The sequence below is a fragment of the Diabrotica virgifera genome, chromosome 3, assembly GCF_917563875.1.
Source record: "Diabrotica virgifera virgifera chromosome 3, PGI_DIABVI_V3a".
In the NCBI taxonomy this organism is placed as follows: Eukaryota; Metazoa; Arthropoda; class Insecta; order Coleoptera; family Chrysomelidae; genus Diabrotica; species Diabrotica virgifera.
Window position 1 is genome coordinate 268878200 of NC_065445.1, and position 21648 is coordinate 268899847.

General features: G+C 32.4%; 1 protein-coding gene across 1 annotated transcript; it reads right to left on the reverse strand.

Moving 5' to 3' along the window:
- Nucleotides 1–357: 357 nt before the first annotated feature.
- LOC126882422 (uncharacterized) lies at nucleotides 358–12228 on the reverse strand. The gene is made up of 4 exons (XM_050647373.1): nucleotides 11962–12228; nucleotides 6726–7069; nucleotides 1728–1819; nucleotides 358–875 (listed from the first exon to the last, which is right to left on the reverse strand). Exons 1-4 carry the CDS (start codon nucleotides 12134–12136, stop codon nucleotides 374–376), a joined length of 1113 nt encoding a protein of 370 aa, XP_050503330.1. The 5' UTR covers nucleotides 12137–12228; the 3' UTR covers nucleotides 358–373.
- Nucleotides 12229–21648: the final 9420 nt, after the last annotated feature.

Here is a 21648-nt window from a genome sequence, read left to right on the forward strand (position 1 = left end):
AAGTGAAAACATGATAAAAGAAAGAAAATTGCAATATCTCGGACATGTATGTGATGAGAGGCGAAAGATATAACATCTTGAGACTAATAATTCAAGGAAAAATAGATGGTAGGAGAAGCGTAGGAAGGAGACACTTTTCCTGGCTGAAGAACCTGAGAGAATGGTTTGGTTGCAGCTCACGGCAACCGTTCAGAGCAGCTGTCTTGAAGGTCAAAATAGCCATGATGATTGCCAACCTTCGTCGCAGAGATGGCACTTAAAGAAGAAGAAGAAAATGTTTTATCGCAATTCTTATTCTGTTAGATTTTAAAGGTTCTTGCTCTGTTGAAGGTAAATATGCTAATGAAAACAGCACAAAATACTAAAGTTCAATTTAATAAAATAAAAGTTTAATTTTTTCTATTTCTAATTCATTCGCGTGAAGCTCTTTCAAATACGAAATTTCTAAATTTTTACGATCAAGCTCATGATCTTTCTCCCTCAACTGCTTTTCTGCAACCAGAAGTTTAGCTTTAAGTGTATTTATTTCATCTGTTGAAGAATTATTTTGATTCTTGTGAAGCTCTTTCAAATATGATATTTCTAAATTTTTGCGTTCAAGCTCATCAGCTTTCTCTTTCAACTGCTTTTCTGCAACCAGAAGTTTAGCTTTAAGTGCATTATTTATATCATCTGTTGAAGAATTATTATCATTTGTTGAAGATTCGGATGTGGCAGCTTCATAGTTGTTTCTTCCTCGTGTTATATCCAACATTCTTTTATGCCGAACATCTTCGTCTTCGTGGACTTCTTTGGTGATTTTATTTGCTGGTCCTTCGTCTTCCTCGGAACAAGGTCTCTTTAAATTTGGTTGAGGCTCTACGTCGTTTAAATGACTGAAAAATACAGAAAAAAAAACTTTTTAAAATAAAAAAAATCAGTAAAATTGGATGAAAAACGTAATAGGATGAAATGCAGATTTAAAAAAGATTGGATAATAAAGCTAGGAAACAAAACATGTCTTAGTAGCTAATACTACCTACTATTACTAGTCTAGTCGCAACATAGGGTGTCCCGTGGACACTTTTAGCTCGTCGCGATTTGATGGTGATATAGGTTTTTTGGGTCGCTGAATCCAATGGAAGTTGGATCTTTCATAAACAATAAATAACTTTTTATTAAGTTCACGTTTTAAATAAATTAGGTATTTATCAAATACACTATCAATATTATTTAATCAACAACTCAAAATATTCCCGATCCCATGTCAAATATTTAAAATTGTCACTGTCTTGTCACCATATTCTATTCGACTCAGTGAGTTGTATGACAAAGATAGCGAATGTTCGATTTGGAAAATGTCACCACGGACATTGTGTCCATTTTTTTCGAATCATGAAAAAACTAATAAGTATTTTTAAAAAATTTGAACGCAGAATGAAAGACTAAATTATTATCGAGGGCCGAAAGTCCCTTAGAATAAATAAAAAGTTTCTTTTGAATGAGATATTTTAAATTAAAAATCACACTACATTTTCTGTTAGTTTTTCACCTCTGTAACTTATTAACATAAACATTATAGAAGTTTTCAGGGACTTTCGGTCCTCGGTAATAATGTAGTCTTTCATTCTGCGTTTAAATTTTTCTAAAATATATATTTATTAGTTTTCTCAGGATTCGAAAAAAATGAATCCCATTTAAATAGCATTTGGAGCCGAAGCTTTGTACCTTAACATAAAATAACTTACCATAAGGATGATGTATCCTCCAATATAGAAGGGCGTTCTTGATCTTCGACGGGGCCTAAATATTCCACTATTTCCGTTGAATATGTTTTAGCCTAGAATTTAATAATTGGTAAAATGTATCAGGACCATGAAATCGGCGTTTATAGGTTATCATATAAAGGACAATCTAAGACACGAATCTCAATATATACCTAGGAGATAAACTACAAGGTCTGGATCCCGCGTATGAAAAAAAAGTTGATTAATAGCAAGCTGAAAATTTGTTAATAGCTTAAGGGTGTCTAGTCGGATAAACTTTGATATATGGGAACACTGGAACAGGGGCAGTTTTAATTGTGGAACAGGTTAAAAATTTGGAACGGTCAGACCACGAAAACGGCACATTTATTTTGTCCGACAGAATAGACTCTCCGAACAGAAATTAAACTCTCATGCAAAAATCAGACTGCTATTTATCACCAAATGGGCGTTTTAATGAGTGGAACATGTAGAATATGTCAAATGACAGGAACTATGACAGGTAATAAATAGCAGTCTGATTTTTGCATGAGAGTTTAATCTCTGTTCGGAGAGTTTAAGTCTATTCTGTCGGACAAAATAAATGTGCCGTTTTCGTGGTCTGACCGTTCCAAATTTTTAACCTGTTCCACAATTAAAACTGCACCTGTTCCAGTGTTCCCATATATCAAAGTTTATCCGACTAGACACCCTTAAGCTATTAACAAATTTTCAGCTTGCTATTAATCAACTTTTTTTCATACGCGGGATCCAGACCTACACATTATGTCGACATGGTGTTGTTTTGAATAAGTTCCTTTAATTTATTTATTTTATTAGTTGGATTCTAAAAATTGGTTACATATTATTAAAATATGATCCCATTGTCTTTCAAACAATTATAGATTGTCTTTCAAACACTTATGGGATATATAAGATTTTTACAACATTCAAAGCGCTCTACTGCAGAGTTGCTGAAAATGATAGGTATAGTGTAGTTTAGCTCCAAGGTCCAGACAATATATTATATAGAGAGGGAGAGGTTCAAAATTATGGAATAAATTCATTTTTTCATTACGATTTTTTGCCATATATTATATCATATTAATGACAGTGCGATGACGTAATCAATTATTTTTTTAAATAGATGTCGCGTGCTAGCTTATTTGAAAGGCTATTTAATTCTCTATTCAATAATATAAAAATTTACATAATTGTTTATATGGGTTGGGAAATAAGCCACAATTAAACTGAAAAAATAATTTTATTAACGTTTCAACGTCCAAATCAGATGTCTTTGTCAAAATACAAAATATTGCCAATATTTTGACAACGCGACATCCGATTTGGACGTCGAAACGTTAATAAAATTATTTTTTGCAATTTAATTGTGGCTAATTTCCCAAATAAAATATTTAATTATAAAAATGCCACAATGAAATAGCTTCAGAACAATATTTATACGGGGTGTCCAAAAAATATTTTCAACGAAAATTTTGTTTTCGTTTATAAATTCGCAAAGTCTGTTCGATTGTTCGTGCGTCGCCGCTCCTGCAATACTTGGAGTTGGAGCCGATCTACCGATGGAGTCCTATGTAGTTTTGACTCCTGAGTCCAAATCTGAAAACGGTATCGACCGACTAGTTTCGAGTCGTGTTTCTACTTCCTGGCCATCAGAGTAGATGGCACTTTTGTAGCTCGGCACCAGAGGTGCGAAATTTTGAAGACACATCGTTGAATTGTCTGTGTATGGATTCGTACCTAGCCGAATACTGACGAGGCAGGCATGGCGAAACTAGTCTATTCTATTGGTACGCATTCATATACGGAAGGTTTATGTACTCTTACACCATTTATTTGGTATGTAAAATCTAGCATTGGCAAGTCCCTTGTCGAAAACCTGCATGCATGCCCTGCGGGTAATATGACCCGTATGCACGCCAATAGTGAATATAAAATTCTTAACTGTATGTCAAAAATGCGCAATAACTACATCTTAAAACCCATCAAATTGCATTTGAATATCTCAACCGTTTAAATAAATCGTCAAAATAAATCAACCGTTTAAATAAAAACAGCAATAAATAAATCGTCAGTTCGTAAGAAAAATTTCAACACCCCATATCTCGGGAACGAAGCATTTGCGGACATAAGTTTATAAAGCAAACTGTCATTTCTTCTTCATGTAGAATTACCCTTTAAAGTTTGTCACACACCCTCTATTGATGAAAAACATGACCAGATGTTAAAGTACCTAACTTATGATTGTCCAACATAAGCGATTGAATAAAAAAAAAACACAATTTTAAGAAAATCTGAGGCTATAGTTGGGTTTTAATTTGAGTATTTTATAAATGCTAGAATATTCCACAGGTGTGGTGAACTTTGAGAAAAAAACAGTTTGATTGGTACACCCGTATACAACAACGGCGTAACCAGGATGATCCTAAGGGGGGGGGGTTACAACTACCGAAGAGTCTCTAGGGGTATGGTGTTAAGCATATAGAGCTTAAAGTTCATCTAAATGGAGGGTTATAACCCCAAACCCCCCTAGTTACGCCTATGGTATACAATGACAATAATTTACCTGTCTATCAACAATATTAATACAGCGATATTGTTAAAGAATAAGGCTATAACATATTAAAAAATCACTTAAATCGGACGACAGGTTTAGGAAATTCGAGACAACCGTTTATCAATCGGTTTAGGAAATTCTCTTCCGTATTTCTCCATCTTCTAATCCGTTGGCATATATTTCTACTCCTAGGTATATAAACTTTCCAACCGTTTCAATGTCATCTTCATGTATAATGTTTTGTGGGACTATATTTCTTCTCGTCTGTATCATTATTTTTGTTTTTTCTGTGTTAATTTCCAGACCTAGCCATTTTGCTTGCATTTTTTAACTCTGCGTATGTTCCCTGTGCTTCTGTTGATATTCTAATCATAATATTAATATCATCGGTATAAGCTGCCCGTTGAACCATTCGGTTGGTCAGTAGGTTTTCTCGTCCAGTTTGCATTTGCCTAACCATATACTGCAGTGCCAGGTTAAACAATGTTGGGGCCAGCCCATCTCCCTGCTTAGTCCCTGCGAAATTTTGAAAAAGTCTGTCCGGTGATTTTGTATTCGTACATATCCCTGAGATTCATCCATTGTGGCTTTAATGAGCAGTGGTGTCATGGCAAAATTAGCAGTGCGGGAACGCAGTGCCGGAACGCACTGCCAATTTTTGTTTAGAAAACCTAAATTCTCTATTATTTTTTTTCTTTTCTTAACCAGTGCGGGAACGGCGTTCCCACGCGTTCCCACACGATGACACCACTGTTAATGAGTCTAATTAGCTTGTGTGGTATTGCCAATTCAGCCAATAGATAGGATAGTTTGTTCCTTTTGACTGAGTCGCATCCCTGTTTGAAGTCTGAGTTGCTGAAGATCTGCTTAACTCTCAATATTTGATTCAGTGCCGATCTTCCCCGTCGGAAGCCCGTCTGATACTCTCCAATAATATTTTCTGCTAGTGGTTGGAGCCGCTGGTTTATAATATACGTGAGGACTTTATATGCTGTACATAGTAGAGAAATTCCACGGTAATTTTTGCACTGGAATTTGTCTTCTTGTTTATAGATTGAGCATACTTACTATACTTTTCTTCCAGTCGTCGGGTATTTTCTCTTCCTGCCATATGTCTTTGATGAGCACGTGGATGTGACTTATTAGGTGGTCACCACCTACCTTATACAGTTCTGCTGGCATTTCATCTTCCATGTCTATTTGTGTGCCAAGTAGGGTCTGAAAGTAATGCTTCCAGGTTTCTGTGACTTTCTGTTGGTCACTGATTATTTGCCCACTTTCATCTTTGCATAGACATGTTTGAGGTTTATATCCACTTTCTATCTTTTTTAGGTATTCGCAAGCCACTTTAGTTTAGTTGTTTTTGAAATTGTCTTCCATATTTTCTATTTGTCTATTTTTTTATTTCTACTCTCTTTTTATTTCTACATATTATTTTGTCTGCTATCCGTCTTGCGACTTCAAATCATTTTTGTCTTTCCCGTTATGATTTGGAATTTTAAATAGGTAAATAATCTAAATTTAGATAGCAGGGGAACAATATTCAATAGATCAGTCCAAATTCTAGCATATGCAGACGACGTGGACATTATAACAAGAACCAGAGCGAGAACTGCGGCAATCCTAACCGAGCTAGTGCTAGTAGCAGCAGCAGAACGAATGGGGTTACATATAAATCGAAATAAAACCAAATTCATGGCGACTAACACAAACACAAAAGCTGGAAATGTTGAAGCAGACTAATCATCAATGACCAAAACTTCGAACCGGTCAAAGAGTTCATATATCTAGGGACATTGGTTAACCCCAATATTAACACATTAGGGAAAATAAAAAGACGAATAATAATTGCAAACAGGTGTTATCATAGTCTATCAAAGTACTTAGCTAACAAACGTCTGTTTATAAGGCTGTATAGAACATTGATAGTACCCGTTCTCACATCTGGATCAAGGGCATGGACTATGGACGCTAACTAAAACAGATGAATCCGCTTTATCGATTTTTGAAAGAAAGGTGCTACGCAATATATTTAAAGCGGTCTGTGAAAACGAAATATGGAGGCGTAGATATAACTTTGAACTGCAGAATATCTACAAGCATACTTGTGGTGGAAAGGATATTATCACTATAATTAAGCGAAACCGCCTGCAGTGAGCAGGACATGTAGCCCGGGCCCCTGAATCAAACATGATAAAAAATATTCTAACAACGCAACCCGTGGGAATGAGAAGAAGGGGTAGACCAAAGTTGAGGTGGATGGACGGTTTGACACAAGATGCCGAGAAGATCGGAGTCGGCAACTGGAAAATGCAAGCAAGGGACAGAACAGAATGGCGTAGAAAGCTTGAGAAGGTCGAGGCCCTATACGGGCTGTAGCACCAAGATGATGATGATGATAATCTAAATAAAAATGTACTTACATCGGCCATCAATTGACTCATATCGAAACCTACACTCTCATAAAACTTGGGAAATAAATTTGCAAGTATATAATCTTCTTTTGTGGGTCTCGCCGCGCTTTTTTGAATGTAATAACTTTTAAATCTCCACATGGAGTCATATCTCATGTTTAGGAAGAATTTTTCTAACTCTACAGATCCCCTATTACAGCCTTCTTTTTTAAATATTCTCATCACATCCATCAATTTATTAGTTAATTCTTTTTGAATAGTGTCCACAGATTCATAATATTTATATAATTGTAGTTTGCGCACATAATGAAGCAGAACTATGTTTTCATCATCTTTTATAATATTGCCAGCTCCTAAAACAATACATGAATTTGTTCAGCTTATAAAGGTATTCAATGAACACTCCATCGGACGGGCTAAGCCTATCAGTACATAAGGATTTGAAAATTGATAATAATTTTGTATTATATGGCGTTGTGATATCCTATATAATCCATGTGGTGAGACCGTTCCTGTCTGAAAAAATTTCTGATTTTTCAGATTTTCAATTGCCAATATTAACTCAAAAGTTAATCGAAAGAACTTTGAGAAAAATCACAAGATACCTTTCTTGTTTACAATGAACCAAAAATAGCTTCGGAGCAAAAAATGCTGAGCTTTTGTATTTGTTTAAAAAAATTGTTTAAACAATTTCTGCCCAAAAATTTTGCCCGGCACCCTTCAGGTTTGTTTAAATGGGGAATTTTTGAATAAGAATCCGCAAAGAAACCGAATCAGAAATGTTTTCAGATGGGAGCGGTTTCACCACATGGACTAATATACCTTCTTACTATTTAAAATAAAGTTTACAGCCTAAATTGTGTTAAAAAAGGAATTCAATGTTTTGAATTGTAGCAGTGTTTGCACTCACAGGCTTAACCCATTCAAGTATGTATTTAATTACGTAGCAGCATAATACCGGGTGTCCACTTATATTTTCCCCCATTTTAACTGCCTATAACTTCTAAACGGCTTAAGATAGAAATATACGGTTTTCGCTGAAATGTTTTATTTTAGTAAAAGTTTTGTCTGAATAGATTGAATTTTTTATATCGCTTTCAAATACGAAAACAAAAATGGCGGATTTTTTAAAAAACGTTGACTTTTTTTAAATGGAACACCCAGTACATTTTTTTGTATATTGAAAGAAAGGTCATTCACCTATCCGGCGATATAAAGTCTTTCAAAATCGGTTGTCAAATCACTAAGTAATTAATTTTTAAAATGAGAGGTGCAACGTGGATATCACATACCTATTAGATAACATACTAAGCAAATTGATATTATGTTATGTGATTTCCACATTGCATCTCTCATTTTAAAAATTAATTGCTCACTCATTTGACAACCGATTTTAAAAAATTTTATATCTCTGGATAGGAAAATGACCATTTTTTCAAGTTACAAAAAATATACTGGGTGTTTTAATAAAAAAAGTCAACAACGTTTTTTTTTAAATCCGCCATTTTTTATTTAAAAGCGATATAAAAAATGGTCATTTACCTAAAAACCTGAAAAAACGGTCATTTGCCTATCCAGCAATATAAAAAATTTTAAAATCGATTGTCAAATGACTGAGCAATTAATTTTTAAAATGAGAGATGCAATGTGGAAATCACATAACATAATTTCAATTTGCTTAGTTATGTTATTTAGGTATGTGATATCCATGTTGCACCTCTCATTTTAAAAATTAATTACTCAGTGATTTGACAACCAATTTACAAAAAAATATACCGAGTGTTCCATTAAAAAAAAGTCAACGTTTTTTTCAAAAATCCGCCATTTTTGTTTTCGTACTTGAAAGTGATATAAAAAATTCAATCCATTCAGACAAAACTTTTACTAAAATAATACATTTCAGCGAAAACCGCATATTTCTATCTTGAGCCGTTTAGAAGTTATAGGTAGTTAAAATGAGGGAAAATATAAGTGAACACCCGGTATGGTAGAGAGATTGAATTATTGTACTTTAGAATTTCTATATGAGATTCGAAGGTACTTGGGGATTCCCTCAGTTTTAATTTATGCCCCTTTTTGTTAGTCTGTATACAAATAATGCTTGAAAAGGTGGTTTTTTGTTGAAAAATAAAAATTTTCATTCGCAAATAACTCGGAAAGTATTAACTTAGTGAAAAAACGAAAGTTGCTTAGAATTAGTCGATTTATTTTCCGGACTTATCTTGAACTTATATTTTTCACCTCCGAGAAGGGGTAGCTCCCCTCCCCAAGTAAAATCAACCCTGGGCTTAAGTCTAATAATAAGGGTAAGAAGAACCTCAATCCCATTTTCAAACAAATCATAAAGAGAGAAAAGTAAGTTTATATCATAGAAGGCTTGAAAATTATTTGCATTAGATCAGTAAGATGTCCAGTTGCGCTAAGAAATAAATTATTGATTTTTTTGATGTGGATTGCCCGTTTATTTTAAAAATATAATAATTGTCAAAAAACTGTCAATTCAAAACTGAAATGTTAATGATTCTCCCGAAAAATATTAAATTTTTTACCATCACATATAATAACAGAACACTTTTCTTTTCTTTCCAAAAAGGTTAAAATTTAATATTTTTGGGAGAATCGTTAAAATTTCTGTTATTAATTTGACAGTTTTTTGACAATTACACAGTATACTCTCTCTATAACGAACACGGGTATTAAGAGGTTTTGCTTGTAACGAGGTACATTAAGGCGCATTTAAATCAAAGCGAACATGAACGGACGAACGAATTCATAGGTGTTCGCTTGGTCATTCATTCGCTACAAAGTAGGGCCATTTACATTGAAGCGAACGTTCGCATTCGTTGATGATCGGGAGTGCATATTGCCCGCAGATGTTTTTAAGGTTGGCCAGTGCCAGTCCATTGTAAGTTTATTTTTGTGTTTTTTGCTGGGTAAATTTTAATACAATAATAGCTTACAAAAATAGCATGTAGCAGGTATTATACGCTGTTTGAGGGAGCTTAGAAAATAACATAATAACGAACCAGCTTTCTTAAAATTCTTCCTCGAAAAAGTTACTTGCTCTTGACATTATGACTATATTATGTTCAAATAATAAATTGTAAAATTGGTGTATCAAAATAAATTTGCTTTTACATAATTAATTTTAGCAATTAATTTGATTTGGTTACCTCATTAGTGTTTCTGGATTGAAATTTATCCAATAAAAACATTAGGCTTTTAAAATCAAACCACTTCGAACCCTGTTTTTGTCTTTCTCATCTAAATGATGCCAGAAGCTAATTCATTTTTTTAGTTCAGAGACATCACAACCCATTCCTATAGAAATGTTAAAACAAGCATCAGTTTTTCTGTTTATTATTTTATATAGCTTCGATTTTGGGTTTCATATGCATATTCCATGTTGCAAAATTATGTTTTCACAACTACACAATAAACAACCCTCTCAAACTAATGTTTGTAAATAAATTAAATCAGTACTTCTAAACGAATTCGTTCGCTACTGTCTATCCACTGTCCACATTGAACAACGATTTCCTTTGATGATTCGCTAACTTACCGACATCAGCTGGAACATGTGCGAATGCGAACGAATTCATTCGGTCGTGCTCGATTCGCTGTACAAATACAATAAAGTTAACGAACAAATTCGTTCGTTCATTCGTGTTCGCTTTAATTTAAATGCGCCTTTAGGTGTCCCATGAAATTCTTATTGAACTAAAACCCTCTAACGAGGCATATTTGGTTATAACAAGGGAAAATGAGAGCGAAGAACATCTTTTTTACCTGTTTTTTGGCGTGGTGATGGCTATAAATAAATACCCAAGGTGCCTGTATAAAGAAATGTCTAAAATCTGTGTGCTTATCGAGGCCAGTGATGTAATAAACTCCACCGCCTATCATCAACTCTTTTTCAAAAGCGTCATTCAAACAATATTTAGCATCTTATATTCCTCAGAATGGCTTCACTATAGGAAGATAATGTCTTAGAAAACTACATATTCATATGTATGTACAATATCATTGTTGTCTGAAATAACGAGATCAGCTTATAACGAGGTAATTAGTCTGCCATTTAAGTTCTCATTATAGAGGGAGTCTACTGTATTTTAAAATAAACGGGCAATCCAAATCAATCGTTTATTTGTTGGTGCAACTGGACATAAGTAACCCATGCACACTATACAGTGATGAGAGCGCTAATAACCGGCAAAATAAAGCAAAAGATGGAAAACATAATATATTGTCAAGTAAAAAGAGAGATGAAACTAGTAGAGGTGGAAATTATCGATACGAATGTATAAATTAACATTACATTACATAGTTTCCCACTTTAGACGTATCAGAGGAGTATGACAACGGTCACCGTGACAGGAGAATTTTATAAAATACTCCTGTCACAGACGTCTAAAGGTGGGAAATTGTGTAATTTAATGTTAATTTATACATTTATATCGATAATTTCCACCTCTACTAGTTTTATCTCTTTTTATTTCACAATGTATTACGTTTTCCATCTTTTGCGTTATTTTGCGGGTTATTAGCGCACCCATCACTGTATATGTTCATTATAATGTACCACAAGGTAGTGTCATAAGACCAGTCCTGTACCTATTTCCCTATACACTAGTGATATCCCTGAATTAGATAAAACACAATAGCTATTTTTTCTACGAGCGTGCGGAAATGTCTACTTACGCGTACGCATTTTAGTTTAGAAAGTTTCACTTTTCCGCACGCGTGTTAATTTAGATATGTTAATATGGCCTTAAAGTAATTATAATACATGCAATAAACTAATATTTAGATATTATTTACTAATTTATTTCAAATATATCTTATTGTGTTCCTGTTTTAATGAAATTAACGCGACGATTCGATGTAATAAAATTATTTTAACATAATATTCGAAAGTCAAATCGGCAGACAATAACAGTCGTTTTGAATCATCGTCATGGAAACCAAGATCGTCGTCATGCTAACTAATTATATTGAAAGTTTGGTTTTGACAACCTTGTCAAAGAATTAATTTGTGTATGTATTTTCATATTAATTAAATTAATTGATTAAGATTTGGTAATTTTTTAAAGACTCTTAGAAAAAATATTGTTCCTAACTCTTGCAGAAAGTCTCTTTTCCGCACTTGACTGCTTGCCGAACTCCCGCTTCGCGTCGTTCGGCAAACTGCAGTCGCGTGCGGAAAAGAATGACTTTCTGCAGTTGTTAGGAAAATAACTATTACCTTTGCTGGTGGGACCATTACCATGTACAAAATCTCTATGGGAATCCATATAGTATCGAAATCTGGTTTTAAAACCACATTTGCAACACAATCTTTCTTTTACATGAAGTTGTTTTCTTAGTGAAGTTCCTGTTGTTTTCCTAGAGGTTTCGGACAACTTGTAGTTTAACGCCATTGTTTAATATATAGGTCAATGAGTTTAATGTTTGTTTATTATTATATGATTTTTTGTTAATTTGTTTAATGCAATAAACATAACCTAAAATTTATTTGATGTCAAAACAATGAAGTGTCAATGTCAAAATCACAGAATAAACAAACAAATTTCTTACGCCAAATGTAGGCAACTTATATTTTCTCGTTTAATATGCTGTAAAAAATCATATCAATCTTGGTGATACATATTTACCTTGTCTCACTTTGTACACGCGTCAGAAATTATATTTCTTTGTCACTATTTAAATAGATTTTAAAATTTTTACCTCCATCTCTTGTTTTTTTTTAGCAAAAGTAACTGCAACATCAAGATTAAAATTTCAATATTACCTATTTCAGCTCAACTATTCTTAATATAATTTTAAATCATATAGTATCTGGGTCCTATATAGACGGAGAGGCAGCGCTGAAAAATCTATTTGAATTTACTAAAGCTAGATTTTTCGGATTTTTCACAGTTGATTACTTGAGTGTGTAGACAAACATACTGCGGTCGGTCAAGCGAAACGTAGAAGAGGGGTTACTGAGAGGGTATCAAAGTTGCCTTCCTACGAAGGTAATTATTTCCATTTACTAAAGCTGAAAATTAGTACACACACTCTAAATTAAATATAAATAAAAATTATTATAGTCGGTCAGCTGTATGACGGGACAGAGCCGGTCGGTCGGCCCCAATAGTCGATTGAGGAAATGAAGCATTTTGGCTCGCAATTTTTTCGTCCAGCATGGATTTACTTGAAATTTTCACAGAAGGTAGGGAACAGTCCAAGGATCATTTTCTATATCATGCCGCTATCATACGCTAAAACCTTGGGGGTGGTTGCCACCCCATCTCGGGGGTGGGAATTTTTTATTACATTTTAACCATGTAATTCGATGGAAAAAGTGATTCTAAGAAAAAAATGTTTTTTTACATTTTCTTCGTAAAACTAATATTTTTCGAGTTATTCGCTCTTGAAAATAACAGTTTTTCGACGAAAAAATCGACTTTTTAGAGGGTTTTTTGAGAATACCTCGAAAAATATGCATTTAATCAAAAAAACTGTAGATATCAAAATTGTATCCTTTAGTAACGCAAACCAAATTCTTTTCCAATAATATCTTTAAGACCAATACAAACCGAGATACAGCATGTTAAAGGTTAGCTTTCTTCGTCAAATGCATAATTTGAAATATTCAAAGCCAAATAATGGGAAAAATTTCCATTTTTCGAGGAAAACTTAAATAATATTTTTTCAAGTATACAATTAGACCTTTAAAAAAAATAATAAAGAGTTTCTAGCATGAAAATTAAGCGACTTACAGTCAAAAAAATGTCGGTACCTGCTTTTCTCTACGAAAAAATCAGTGAAAACAACCCCCTAACTACCTTTCTAATTTAAAATTGGTCTTCACCTTTCTATAGTTCCTTTTATATTTATATTATCAATACAGTTAAGGAGCCTATTTAACACCTATTTAATACCTATTTAAAATGCCTAATTTTGGAAAAATATTATATCTCACTGTATACTGATTTTCATCAGTAAATGGATTTAATTACCTTCGTAGGAAAGCAACTTTGATACCCTCTCAGTACTGAGACCCCTCAAAAATGATTTTGTAGGATTTTTGAAGAGCTATCAGCTATAAGACTGTGTAAATTAAATTCCGTTAGATGCCTTAGTTTTTAACTGGGGCGGGTTTAAAGGGCTCGGATAAGGGGGTGTTTGCTGGTAAATAGAGGTTTTAAACAGCTATATCTGGCTAACTATTCACTGTAATGAAAATCTATGCACAGGGTAATTTTAGTCATTAAAAAAAACTACAATTTAGTAGTTTATAATTTTTTTCATATCTTCAGTATTTTCGGAGATATTTTGAAGTAAAAGGTGAAAAATACCAAATTGCAAAAAATCAATTTCTCTTTAAACTCCAATTTTTTCAAAATTATACATTTTAAATAGGTCAAACTCCTTGAGTGTATTGATAATATAAACATAAAAGGAACTACAGAAAGGTCAAGACCAATTTTGAATTAGGAAGGTAGTTAGGGGGTTGTTTTCACTGATTTTTTCGTAGAGAAAAGCAGGTACCGACATTTTTTTGTAAGTCGCTTAATTTTCATGCTAGAAACTTTTTATAATTTTTTTTTTGAAAGATCTAATTGTATACTTAAAAAAAATTATGTTTTCGTCGAAAAATGCAAAATTTTCCCATTATTTGGCTTTGAATATTTCAAATTGTGCATTTGACGAAAGAAGCTAACCTTTAACATGCCGTAATTTCGGTTTGTATTGGTCTTAAAGATATTATAGGAAAATAATTTGGTTTGTTACTAAAAGATACAATTTCGATATTTACCGTTTTTTTGATTAAATGCATATTTCTCGAGGTATTCTCAAAAAACCCTCTAAAAAAGTCGATTATTTCGTCGAAAAACTGTTATTTTCAAGCGCGAATAACTCGAAAAATGTTTGTTTTACGAAGAAAATGTAAAAAACATTTTTTTCTTAGAATCACTTTTTCCATCGAATTACATGGTTAAAATGTAATAAAAAATTCCCACGCCCGAGATGGGGTGGCAACCACCCCCAAGGTTTTAGCGTATGATAGCGGCATGATTTAGAAAATGATCCTTGGACTATTCCCTACCTTCTGTGAAAATTTCAAGTAAATCCATGCTGGACGAAAAAATTGCGAGCCAAAATGCTTCATTTCCTCAATCGATTATTGGGGCCGACCGACCGGCTCTGTCCCGTCATACAGCTGACCGACTATAATAACTTTTATTTATATTTAATTTAGAATGTGTGTACTGATTTTCGGCCTTAGTAAATGGAAATAATTACCTTCGTAGGAAAGCAACTTTGATACCCTCTCAGTAACCCCTGTTCTACGTTTCGCTTGACCGACCGCAGTATGTTTCTCTACACACTCACAGTAATCAACTGTGAAAAATCTAGCTTTAGTAAATTCAAATAGATTTTTCAGCGCTGCCTCTTGGTCTAATACCTCTAGTGGTATAGGGCCCAGACACCTCTAATTTCATATTCCAACAGTTTACACTTCCCGCGCAATATAACATATGAAAGCCATCATCCCAAAGCTTCTGTTGCATCTAGTTCTGTGATATGAGTGTACTGAAACGTAGAAAGATTTAGCAACTAACTTCAGACTGTCATTTCCGATGTGCGTGTACTTCAGACTGTCGTTTTTTACAGACATTTGTGCAGTTTTTTTTTTTGGAAAAACTTATAGTTTTTAAGTTATTGACGAAAGACCGCTTTAAAATAAGCACTTGTTTTAAACTTGTTGTACAAACAACAAACACATCTTTGATCTTTAATAACTCAAAAAGTATTGACTTCTAAAATAACTTAACAAATTTTGCTTAGAATTATTTGTTCCCCTATCGACTTCTGGGGTTATTTTTAGTAAAATAATTTTCACTCTCGAGAAGGCATCCACCCCCAGGGTAAAAGTGCAAATTTGCACCATATCACTTTTGTTTCTTGAGGTATCCTCTAACGCCATCACCAATTTTCATGAAAATCGATGGAGGTTCAACGAAATCGGAGGTAATAGCTCATATCCACCTTCAGTGACTGTATTACTAATTATATGTATATGTTACAGTTCCAGTTGATTCTCAGTTAGAGTTGACTATTCCTAGTTCGAGTCAACTCAAACTATAGTTTGAGTCAACTCAAACTATAGTTTGAGTCAACTCAAACTAAAACGAGCAGTAAGAGTTGATTTGAAAAATTTAACTCAACTTTTACTACTTAGTTGAATTAGACTCTTCACAACTCTTGTTAGTGAAAGTAGGTAGCGGGAAAAAGAGAATCAACTCTTAATAGCTCGAGTTGCCTATTCCTGGGTCGATTCAGTAAATGTAGAATCTCACCTGTTTTTTGATAAATGCGCACCTTTTTGTTTTGACTATTTCAACTACTTATCATGATTTGAACATACCCAGTAATATTTTATTTATCGAATCGGTTGTTTGTGTTTATACAGGGTGATTGATTAGTAGGGTAAAGCTCAATAGCTCCGCTATAGTAATAGATAGCAATAAAAGTTAATAACAAAAAGTTTAGCCACCTTTGAGCTTCACATTACAAAATTAGTTAGAATGTTACAGGGTGTTCGATAACACAGTGGCAGACCAAACTTATGTTTTTTTAAATGGAATACCCTATATTTTATTTTAAATTCGAAATCCTGTTAACTTCTCCATCACAAAAATATAAAGGTTTGTTATGTTATACAGGGTATTTACAAAGTTATAACCAATTGTATATGAAAATCGTAACAAGTTCAACTCCCTGTATAAATAAAAATAAGCAAAACAACAATGGTTTATTAATGCCATATTTTTTAACGTATTGTCAAAATTTTCAAGAATGGTCGATATTGCTAATTTTCTTTACATTAAATACAGGGTGAGTCAAAACGCAAGTACATTATTTTCTCAGTAATTTTAAATGGAACACCCTGTATTTTATATCACTATTGAAAAGTACCATTACCGTACTTTAATTTTTAGATAACATTCTCTATGTCTAAATTTATTAGTTTTCGAAATATTTTCATTTTTCAATGGACCAGTAGCGTGGCCACCCAAATCACCAGAATTTAATAAACTGGACTGATTTTTTTGGGGTTACGTTAATAATGAAGTTTATAAAATACCTCCAACAACAAGGGATGAGATGAAAAATAGAATACAAAGTGTATTTCGATGTGTTAATTTACAAATGCTCCGTAGAGTAAGTAGCTCATTCAATGATCGTTTTTAGGCGTACATAAATGTGTTAGGAGATAATTTTGAACACCTTATGTAATTAAATATTAAAACTATTTTATTAAAAGTAGCTTCTAATTTTTCAAACATGTTTTTTTGCAAATTGTATTACTGATAAATTATGTTTCGTTCTTTATTTGTTACATTGTTACATTTACATACAAAAGTAGTGTTTAATTGTCTTCACAAAATATTGTATTTTGTGTTTGTGTGTTTTTTGCAAAATTTATTACTAATTTTCTTTGTTTCTTTGTTGCATTTACATAAAAATATAGTTTTTAATTGTTTCAAAAATGTTGCATGTAGTGGTTGTGTTTTTGTGTGTAAAATGTATGACTAATAAATTATTTTTATTTCTTTATTTGCTACAGTGTTACATTGATTACCGGATTGATAATCGGTAATCTTCAATTGTCAATTCAGTCATGGCTTACTTAAAATTTAGATAAATTTAAACACCTAAAATAATTTGCTCTGAAAAATGAAAATATCTCGAAAACTAATCAATTTGGGCATAGGGAATGTTATATGAAAATTAAAGTACGTTAATGTTACTTTTCAATAATGATATAAAATACAGGGTTTTCCATTTAACATTACTGAGAAAATAATGTACTTGCGTTTTGACTCACCCTGTATTTGATATAAAGAAAATTAGCAATATCAATAATTCTTAAAAATTTTGACAATAAATAAAAAAATATGGCATTAATAAACCAATGCTGTTGTGCTTATTTTTATTTATACAGGGAGTTGAACTTGTTACGATTTTCATACAAAATTGGTTATAACTTTGTAAATACCCTGTATAACATTACAAACCTTTATATTTTTGTGATGGAGAAGTTAACAGGATTTCGAATATAAAATAAAATATAGGGTGTTCCATTTAAAAAAACATAAATTTGGTCTGCCACTGTGTTATCGAACACCCTGTAACATTTTAACTAATTTTGTAATGTGAAGCTCAAAGGTGGCTAAAATTTTTGTTATTAACTTTTATTGCTATCTATTACTATAGCGGAGCTATTGAGCTTTACCCTACTAATCAATCACCCTGTATTGTGAAAGAATCAACTCTTACTAAATGGCATTGGGAAGAGTATACTTTTTCTAGTTGGAGTCTACTTTTACTAGGAATTGGAGTCTACTTTTTTAATAATTTCTAATTATGTGACTACAAGTACAATGGAATCTTAGTGACTGTGATATTTTTTACTCAAGGAACCACAAAAAAAAAGTACAGTTTATAAGAAGTTTTGTTTTTCCACCAAGTTGTTTGTATGCCATTGTTCACCTAAACCTTGTTACATTTTTTATCCACATTTATGATCAAGGTGCAATTTTTTGTTACACTTTCTGTAAACCGTTGCCTTTCAATTTTTAAATATTATGTCAGAACTAATAATCACTGAAAACTTTTCGTGCTTTTCACATGTTACCATTCTCACTTTAATGTGATTTTTAATTGGATGACCATGTTCTTCTGGATCTGTTGCCTTATACCATCTAGAATGAATACTTCACATGTAAGTTACAAAAAAAAAAAAAATTTCTTCATACAATCTACCTTGATGACTTCTCATAGGTTGCTTATTTGCGATAAGCAGTCTATTATTAGTTAAACCAATTTCCTTCTAAAGGCAGCTGTTCTTGCAGATAATGGGCTGATGATGTTTTGTGAACACAAAACGAAACGTTCCTAAAATATATGGATTAGTAGAACAACGAGCTTTTCTTTCTCCTCTTCTTTGACTGACATCTTCAAGTTACACAGTGTAAAGGTTACCTTATCCTTTTCACTGTCCACTTCATTCTTATTTACTAGGAAATGTTGAATAACAATCTTCATTTTATATTTAAAATCAACTTTTACTAAAACCAGCTGTTCGAGTTGACTCGAATTAGGAATAGTCAACTCCAACTGAATAATCAACTTAGACTGTAACATATGTATACAGGGCGAGGCAGATAAAAGGCCTATTGGAAATATCTCGAGAACTAAAGGTAAGAGAATCATGTAAATTGGAATACAGGGGTTTTGAAGTATGAACTATTCAATGAAAATATTTTGGTCTCTTTGCTACTTCCGGTTACAACGGAAGTTGATTGTAACTTCGTTTTTTAAATTGGACACCCTGTATATTTTTACATTTTTGGATTGTGCTCGATGTCTTCTTTCTTAAAATATGAGGTTTTGTAATATTATACAGGGTAGTTTAAAAGATAATTACGGTTTTTTATAAATTGTGTAGCAAACTTCAAACCCTGTAGAATTGTGCTGATTTAATATCAAAAACTCCATTTATGTTCAAGTGATTTTTAATATAGTCTATTATTAACAAAAATTATTAATATAGCGAAATGTTTAATTTTAGTATACAGGGTTGATCGAAACTCGGAATGAGTATTTTCCTAGTTTTCTTAAATGGAACACTCTATATTTTTGTATTGCCTATACCTAACTGCTTTAGTTTGTAAGTTATTCGTAGTTCTTTAAGCCAAACATTAATTGCAATAAAAATTACGTGAAATTTTATTAGGTTTGCCGTGAAAATATTAAATCATAAATAATTTTTCGAAAATAAACACATATATTAATCTCGACTGACCCTTAATTTATTAATACTGGTTGATATATCAAAATACCTACGTAGTTAAGATTGTTGGTGTGTTTAATATTAATACAAACATACAATATTCTATCTAGCTGGCTATGACTTTGACACTAAATATGCTTAAACATTCGATTTGCTTAAACATTCTACTATTTTTGAAGTTCCAGTTGCTTTGCTACCATTACTAATATGAATTTTTCTAATGAGGAACTGATTTAGATGTTTTTTTGTTCTAGGAGAGTATAACAAATAAAAATGTGCTACTGCAATAAGAATTTATCATCAGCAATTCCATGATAGAGATGACAACCGAAAAGAGAAACTTTTCAAAATTTACTAGAGCGGTTTCAACGAACTGGACATTTAGATTACGAGAAATCTGATCGAACAAAAACTATTGTAAATGATTAAAATGAATTAAATGTTAGTGTCACTGAGAATCTGCATATTATATGAACGTTCTCGTAATCTAAGTGTCTAGTACGTCGAAACTATTCTAGTATGAACGTTCTCGTAATCTAAGTGTCTAGTACGTCGAAACTATTCTAGTAAACTTGTAAAGTTTCCCTTCTTGGTTGTAGTCTATCAGGGAGTTGCAGATGATAAATTCTTATTGCTAGTAGCACATTTTTGTTATACTCTCCTAGAACAAAAAAAGAATGTGTGTGTACTTTGTACGCACGTAAGAAGTTATACTTCTATTATATGATTATATGATTATATGACTATAAACGAAATTAATATACGTTTTATTTATATTTTATTTAAATATTAAATTAATTTATACTTAATACTTCTCAAACATTTTTATTAAAACAGTGCCAAAAATTAAAATAATAAAAAAATAAAACACACACAAACACATTAAAAATGCCACAAATGATTTCTGAACATTATTGTCGGAAAAATTTTTAACTAAATACGTATTTTCTGAAAATAAAATTATATAATAAATATACTTACAATCATAAAATGTATAAAAAAAAATAAAAAAATAAAAGTTTCTATTGGGATTCGAACCAACTTACCACGCGGCTGGTATTTGCGTTGTATTGGGATTCACCCGCATTAAAACTGCGCCACAGAAACAGCTTGTCATTATGTGCGAAGATCGTCTAACTAAACAGATTAACCTTTTGACATTTTTAACTTATGTAAATCAAATTATTTTGATTTTGAATTGAAATGATTTAGAATTGAAAAAATACAACAAAACATAGGGTAAGAAGACAATATATTAGGTGAATATTGATAGTAATCAAATTATGTAAAAAAAAGTATTACATACTACTTATGTATTTTGGTAGGTTCAAGGTAGGTATCGGAGCCCGTATAACGACTAATAAATTTCGCAATCACTTGCGTCGTGCAAAGTGGCTATGTTCAAATATCATAACAAAATTTGATCAACTATTTATAAAACACTTACCAGTGAAATATTCTTTAGCTTTGAATAAGCGAGATCTGCGGCACTCATACTAGGCACAGTTTGATGAGCTTTCACATTGGCATGCAACAATCATCTCTTCTATTTAAATAAGTCCAAAAATATAATATGAAAACTATTTAAAAAGGCAGTATAACCATTAACTAACTTTTTGTTTGTTGTTTCTCTTCCTACAAATTTTAAAACGCAACAAGCATACATTATAACCAAACACAGTCCCACAGCTGCCATATTGGATAATTTTTGTCATGTCATTTGAACATCCAATCAGAACAAAGTTATAATGCGCATGCGCCCGGTCGCTAGGTTTTCCCATATAAAATTTCACCGTCATTACGCCCGTAAAGAAGTATAACTTCAAAAACTTTACTAATCATTTCCCCATTAAAAAAATTTATATTAGTAATGGTAACAAAGCAACTGAAACTATAAAAATAATACAATGTCTAATGTTTAATCAAGTTTAGTGTCAAAGCCAAAGCCAACTAGGTAGAATATGGTGTTTTTATTAATATTTTATGCACCAACAATCATAACAACGTAGGCATTTTGGTATCTCATCCAATACAGTCGAACCCGCTTATTAGAATCCCTGTTATAGGAATATCCCGGTTTAT

Excerpts from the sequence above, each read along its gene's own strand:
- LOC126882422 (XM_050647373.1), bottom strand. The coding sequence starts at position 12,136 with ATGGCGTTAAACTACAAGTTGTCCGAAACCTCTAGGAAAACAACAGGA. Across the intron at positions 1,820-6,725 it reads TGAGTCAATTGATGGCCGAT|GCTAAAACATATTCAACGGA; the intron begins GTAAGTACATTT and ends ATTAAATTCTAG. Across the intron at positions 876-1,727 it reads GAGGATACATCATCCTTATG|TCATTTAAACGACGTAGAGC; the intron begins GTAAGTTATTTT and ends TGTATTTTTCAG.